This window comes from Salvelinus namaycush, chromosome 26, assembly GCF_016432855.1.
Source record: "Salvelinus namaycush isolate Seneca chromosome 26, SaNama_1.0, whole genome shotgun sequence".
Taxonomy (NCBI): Eukaryota; Metazoa; Chordata; class Actinopteri; order Salmoniformes; family Salmonidae; genus Salvelinus; species Salvelinus namaycush.
This window is the reverse complement of record NC_052332.1, coordinates 38,246,152-38,253,135: the sequence shown is the minus strand read 5'-3', so window position 1 is coordinate 38,253,135 and position 6,984 is coordinate 38,246,152. Positions and strand designations below refer to the sequence as shown.

Below are 6,984 nucleotides of genomic sequence, written 5' to 3'. Positions count from 1 at the left end.
GTTGTGATTGATGATCGGGGGAAACGCTCACCAACACCCGTATCGCGTTCACTTTACCTCTCTGTAGCTCACTAGAACGCTCCACGTTGCCCCATTCATTTGCTACACTGTGTTCAAAACACATAACTCAATACTATAGCAAACACACTACTACACGATCTAGCAAGCTGCGCGCCCCAAGCTCAGCACTAGCAACATGTTTCGTATCACCGCGCCACTTAAAACTCCGGTGACGTTTCACAAAAAATAGCCAATGGCGCATCGTCTGATATTAGGGCAATGAAAAAGTTATATCCAATCAGACGTGCGATACACTTGGCGGTGGCCAATGGGGGGCGAGCACCATCGACAGTAATGTTACAGAAGCTAAGACTGAAGACACTGCGTATCGCTGGTATTCAACATACAGCCATTGCAGTGCATTGAGATACAGCGGCAGCCTCTTTGGTAAGTATCAGGCACGAAAAAAATGTTAAGTGTCGATAAGGATGAAAGTGATAAGAAAATGCAGAAATACCTCAGAAATGTATTGACCATGTTTGAATGTTAGGTTGGAAACAATTTTGTGATTTTTCATTCGAAGCGAACGTAAAAAAACAAGAAATTAGCCAGCTAACGTTACTTACTCTACAGTAAGCACACATTAGCCGCTCGTTGAAAAAAGGAGAAAGCAAAATTAATCAGTGGATTTTCAATACAAACGTCGATTTCCTTGAATGCAAATTATTTTATTAATTCATGTCAGGTAAGTGTTGCATTGTTATGATAAAATGTGGTTTATTTATCGAATTAAAAATCAGTAATGTCCAGCGGACAGCTGGCTATGTAACATTAGCGCACAAACATGGTTCATGGTGGAAGACACGGTTCATGGTATGAGCTCCAGCCCATAGCTAGCCATTGCAGTGTTGCGAGGCTGTGATGCCTCTCGTGCGAAGATGAAACCGTGGGAAAATCGAAAATAAAAATATAGAAAACATTATGGGGAAAAAAGCTGTTAATAGTTATTTTTCACCAATCGCCTCATAAAAGAGTGAAAAAAATTACCTCAGGAATCTGCGCTTTACTGTAATGGCTGACTACTCGCATAGGAAAAATGCAGACAGCCTTACAAGCGCAGTTCACTTCAACTTTTTCAAACCGTGATTTCTCACCAAACACGCATAAAACTGTAAAATCTAACGATTGGAAATGAAAGTCACATCTGTCCTTGTTCCAACGACAGTATTTTTTTATTTTACCGTCGAGGTTAAAGGGTTGAAATCACAGATTGAAATAAGGTGGGTACCCGCGGTTGCGCTGCCCTCTACTGTATGCAATGTAATGGCCAAAGATTTAACTAACCCAAGATAGACCACAGCCTATCGTTTCCAATGGGAGCAAATTAATTATAGTGGGCAGAACAAGCAAGGACGTGGGCAGAGCAAAGCACAAGTTAGCATATCCTATTGGCACGTTGTGAGCATTTATTTGCATATTTCCGTTAAAGAACGCCCACTCTGAAGTGCGCGTGTGCAATAACTCAATATGCCCATGAAGTCGTTCTAAACCACGCAATTTTATGAAACATTAGCAAAGGGTAAAGTCTATAAAACATAGTCCAATCTGTTCTTTACATATTCTAGTAATGGGAACAGAATACTTTATTGAGATCAAATGTTTAATTGATTAGAAAATGTGCAGGATGTTGGACAAAATCTATCTCATTCCATCTTCTCCCACTGCCGACCACTAGGCTTCCTCTCATCACCATATTTGGTGGCGAGTGGAATTGCCTGCTGGATTTGTACATCCGGTGAAACATCTGGTTCATTGTTCTATCTGTGTAATGGGGTCGTCACTAGTTACCATAGCCAAAAAGTCCTAAACCCCGCCTATTTCCACAATTTATCTTCTTAAAATATGATCTTAAACCTAACCATAACCACACTGATAACCTTATGCCTAACAATGACCTTCCATTAAGACCAAAAAGCACATTTTTGTTTTCATTCATTTTACGATTGACAATTTTGACTTTGTGGCTGTGGTATCTAGTGTAAACCGTGTAATGGCTGTGCATTGACACAAAGAGAAGGAGCCATATTCTCCATGTTAGTGAATGAAGACAAGCGGCCATTCCGAGCTAATAGGAAACTAACTCAACACAGCCCGCACATAGGCATAGCACAGACCCAGTGTATTGCTATAAACGGCGGCTAATGCAATAGGAATCTACCGGGGAAAAGTATTGTCATGCTCGCGGGCTTTGTCAACATGTTTGTCGATTAATAAAGCGACCGGGAATGCGGGTGGAGACATTTCAGGGCGACTTTCTTTCACGAAGAAGGCATTCTTACAAAATGGAAGAAGAAATATTGCCGTCGTTGTTGACCTCCTTTTCCTCAACGAGAAGCCTATGCGCCATTACTACTTCACTCGGCAGATAGAAAGGCATTGCTTTGTTACAACACAGATGTACTGTATAGCTTCCAGTAATATATAATCGGAAATATTAGGGATTTTTTCCAAATTTTATGATTTTTTTCAAATGTTGCCAAATCGAGTTTAGAGTGAAAGGGAAGCATCTTTTGACGTTATTTTGTGGTTTTAGGGTATTTTTCTCGATTTTTCGGAGTTTGTTTTTTCTAAGGAATATATTTCTGTAGACTTAAATGCACTATCATTTTAACATTATACACGAATTCATCAGAAACGTGGCGATATGTATTTCTCATTTTCTTTCCGCTTTAGTGCGTGAAACATTTCAAATATTTGCATACATATGCAGAAGAGTATCCAATGTTGCACGCATTTTTATCTAGACTGAGAACTTCTGTAACGTTCTGTAGCTAAAACTCAAATCATCGAATGACAAGCATTCTGCATAAAATAAAAATATCAAATGTGACTAATTTAAGTCAACAAAATGCATGAAAATAGTATTAAAAAGTTACATTTCTCATGATTTGACCAGTAAAAATAACGGATGCGTTTTCGGCAAAGGGCACAGTCCCTGTGACAAACACTCCTCTAGAAAGGGTTTGTTTTCCACAAACGTATTGTCAAGCAGACAGAACAAACGAACCAGACGTGTTTATTCGCAGAGGGCTGCGTTTACAGTTCTGATGCCAAGAGTGCGAGAAGGAAACCGTCTTTAGTGCAGGCTGGTAGGGGGATCCAAATGATTAGAAAATGAATAATCAAAATCAATAACCAATACTATATTATTTAATGTCTTCAACCCCTTTGTCAAAGAAAATCTAACTCAGTTACAACACATATTTGTAATAAGTTGAGAAAGAGCTTCCACCTGCGTGTAATATACACCTGGGTCTGTGAGGGCCCTCAGTCAGGTAGTCAATTTAAACCATGAGGCGCAAAGAGCTTTCAGAAGAGTTCAGGGATAAAGTTGTAGATCGGCACAGATTAGGGGAAGGTTATAAGAAAATTTCCCATACATTGAGTATCCCATTGGGTACAGTCAGGTCAATCATTAAGAAGTGGAAGGTGTATGGAACCACTGAGACTCTGCCCAGATCAGGACGGCCTTCCAAAATAAGCAGTTGGGCGAAAAGGATTCTCGCTCTAGAACTCACCATGAGGCCAACTGCCTCTTTGAAAGAGCTGCAGAGTTCCATGGCTGAGATGGGAGAAAATGTCCACGAATCAACTATAGCTCGATCATTCGCCAACTGTAGCCGGTATGGCCGATCGGAAAGAAGGAGAACATTACAGAAAACAAACAGCGATCTCCAATCACGTGCAGAGTTTGCAGAAAAGCATTTAGGTGACACTTAAAAAAAAAAAAAAAAAAACGACAGTAAATAGTTTTTCTGTCATAAAATACTGAATAAAATGACCTACAATGTTTATAATATTTAACGTTGTTAACTTTTTCTTTGCTGTTTTGCTCATTTCTAAAACATCTCATTTTTAGATATTGAGATGGGGAAAGATCCAAGGAAGCCGAGGGGCAAGATGTCCTCCTATGCCTACTTTGTCCAGACCTGTCGAGGGGAGCACAAGAAGAAACACCCGGAAGCTTCCGTCAACTTCTCAGAGTTCTCCAAGAAGTGCTCTGAGAGATGGAAGGTAAGTATGGAACACATCTCAGCTGTGATTGACTAGCACCCTTTTAAATTATTCACAATTTAGTACACTGCTTTTGACCAGCACCCCATGGGCCCCTGGTTAAAAGTAGTGCACTAAATAGGGAATAGGGTGCCAAAAGTAGTGCACTAAATAGGGAATATAGTGCCATTTTGGGAGCCCCTTTAGTTGAAACTGTCCTGTACCACTATCAATCCCTTGATAGTTGTCTTTGGTACAACTTAGTTTCAAATGAATGGTGTCACAGCTAAGTTGTTCCATACTTATTTGCCACCCCTTGTGTATCATTCTCTTGTAAACGTTGTCTTCCTCTACCACTGTGTGTTGCCCCTACCTGACACAAAACACACTCATCACTATTGGCATCTTACCACCAGTGTTTTCTACTTGTACTTAAATACCTTCTTCATGTTGTTGTTTTTCTCTCAGACCATGTCCGCCAAGGAGAAGGGGAAGTTTGAGGATCTGGCCAAACTGGACAAGGTGCGATATGAGAGGGAGATGAGGAGCTACATTCCTCCCAAGGGAGAGAAGAAGAAGAGGTTCAAGGACCCCAACGCCCCCAAGAGACCATCGTGAGTACTGCCTGACAGAAAAAGACAGTCATCTGTGACTCATGTCTCAGAGAAGCATGTCTAAAGTAAATTAATGAAAAAATTACTATAATAAAATAATGAACAATAAAAGTGATTTGAATTGGATTACATTTGAATAAAACAACTACTGCATTTAATGCGCCCATTTAACACTACAATTAAAATCAGGGTATCCCATGTTTTGGCAACAGCAATCATTTCATGATATCCAAACAACATTAGTAAGAATTCTCTTTCCTTTCTTCCACCGTCTCTCTCCCCTACCGCTGTCTCTCTCCCATCCTCCAGGTCTGCGTTCTTCATTTTCTGCGCTGACTTCAGACCCCAGGTGAAGGTGGAGACCCCGGGCCTGTCTATCGGTGATGTGGCCAAGAAGCTGGGAGAGAAGTGGAACAACCTAACAGCGGAGGACAAGGTGCCCTATGAGAAGAAAGCTTCCAAGCTGAAGGAGAAGTACGAGAAGGTAAACAAACAACCCTTTTTTTGTTCCTTCATCAATTTGGAGGACCTGTAACACAGTGCAGTCAGATGGGAGTGACAGGTGTATTCTGAGGGCTGTGTCTAATTTGGACTTTCTCGTAGTTCATATCAATATCGTGACAATTCAAGTTAGACTTGTGGATTTCAACCTGGGGTTCGGCCCCAAGTGACCAACAGTATATTCTACAGTTTGATTAGAAATACCTTAATGTCAGCAGTCGAAAGATCTATTACTAACACCAGGGGTGTAATTGTTTATCAACGTAAACTAGCGTCTCTATTGGCCAGAATAGGTAAGTCCCTCCGTATGCTGATCCTGTCCAATAGAAATACTAGTTTTCGTTCTAAAATGTAAAATTTTGTAACTGTTTGGAGTAATGATTACACCCCAGTCATCTGAAACACTAGCCACGTGTCATTCAGAGCAACAGTTTAAAAAATAAATAAAATGTATCTCCTCCACTTCCTTGTTCTCAGGACATCACTGCGTACCGCAACAAGGGTAAGTTGCCGGTCAGCATGCCAGCGAAGGCCGCCGCACCCGCCAAGGACGACAACGATGACGACGATGATGACGACGACGATGAGGATGACGATGGTGAGGATGACGATGATGAGGATGACGAGTAGAATACCGTTGTTACCTATAGCACTTACAATGTCTTGTTTATAAAGCATTTAACTCCCCTTGTACACAACACTTACTGAAAACAAAACAACATTTAAAAAATGAAAAAAGACACAAAAAACCTGTACCAAAAAAAAAAAGTAACCACTGTGTATAAGAATCGTTTTTAAGCTGTACAGTTTTTTTTCTCCTTTTCTACAACAGTGTCATTTGTGTTTGTCTAGTGTTCTTCTCTTCCAGTGGTAGGTACTATTTATACCAATTATCCCTGGTTGCATCACAAATGAAACCCTATTCCCTATTTAGTTCACTATGAGACTCTGGTCAAAAGTAGTGTACTATATAGGGAAAGGGTTGCCATTTGGTATGCAGACTTGCCTGGTACAGTTTTAAAGCGGTTGTAAAATTGTCTGGGAAACCGGTGGGTCTATTTTCCCGATGTAGCAGTGCACAGCAGCACACTACCTAGTTATACGTTGGGGTCCTAGAAGTTCTTCTGTTTTCAATGACCGGTGTATTTGTTCTCTTATTTTAGATGCCGTATTATCAACGTTATTTTACTGTACTGTTTGAATACCACTGTAATTACAAAAAATAAGAAAGGATTATATCTGTTTTGGTTGATTCTGAATTGCTTCTGACATCAATAAACATTTTTTTTTAAATATATATATTTTGTATTAATTAAATGTTTTCTTGTAGATGGAACACCACTAGATGATTATCATTGTTAATAGATACAAGTCATTAGTCGGTAAGCTGTTGCACTATCATACTGTTACTGTTTTCCAACCTTTGATTGTGTCGTACGGTGTCGTTTGAATAGAATGGGCACGGATGGAAGTAGTAACTCAAAGCCAATGCATCTATAGCTCATCAATGAACCTGTCTGATGTAAAGGTCCAACTGATTCTGTATTGACTATATTATCCACAGGGTTCCTCCCAGGAGGAAAGTCATCTTCACTGCTTTGTTAACACAAGTGTCTTAATTGACAACCAGACAATAATACATTCAGTCATGAATGGTACTTATGGGTTATCCTGTCTGGGAATAATCATAGCTGTGATGCCGCGTTCACGTGCTAGTCGGAACTCTTGACATTTACGACTTGGTAAGTGGTTGAATGCGTCACGTGTATCACTGCAACCAGTTAGCAAGTTGGACATTTCAGAGTTTCCTAGTTCC

General features: G+C 40.2%; 1 protein-coding gene across 2 annotated transcripts; it reads left to right on the top strand.

The window, feature by feature from the left end:
- The first annotated feature begins 372 nt into the window (after positions 1-372).
- LOC120021582 (high mobility group-T protein) lies at positions 373-6,465 on the top strand. 2 transcript variants are annotated; one of them, XM_038965381.1, is made up of 5 exons: positions 373-447; positions 3,920-4,074; positions 4,522-4,667; positions 4,977-5,151; positions 5,646-6,465. In XM_038965381.1, exons 2-5 carry the CDS (start codon positions 3,928-3,930, stop codon positions 5,796-5,798), a joined length of 621 nt encoding a protein of 206 aa, XP_038821309.1. In that variant the 5' UTR covers positions 373-447; positions 3,920-3,927; the 3' UTR covers positions 5,799-6,465. The 2 variants fall into 2 exon arrangements, with proteins under 2 accessions (XP_038821309.1, XP_038821308.1); XM_038965380.1 differs by lacking the exon at positions 373-447 and adding an exon at positions 2,095-3,769.
- Positions 6,466-6,984: the final 519 nt, after the last annotated feature.

Excerpts from the sequence above, each read along its gene's own strand:
- LOC120021582 (XM_038965380.1), top strand. The coding sequence starts at position 3,352 with ATGAGGCGCAAAGAGCTTTCAGAAGAGTTCAGGGATAAAGTTGTAGAT. Across the intron at positions 3,770-3,919 it reads GTTTGCAGAAAAGCATTTAG|ATATTGAGATGGGGAAAGAT; the intron begins GTGACACTTAAA and ends TCTCATTTTTAG. Across the intron at positions 4,668-4,976 it reads AACGCCCCCAAGAGACCATC|GTCTGCGTTCTTCATTTTCT; the intron begins GTGAGTACTGCC and ends CCCATCCTCCAG.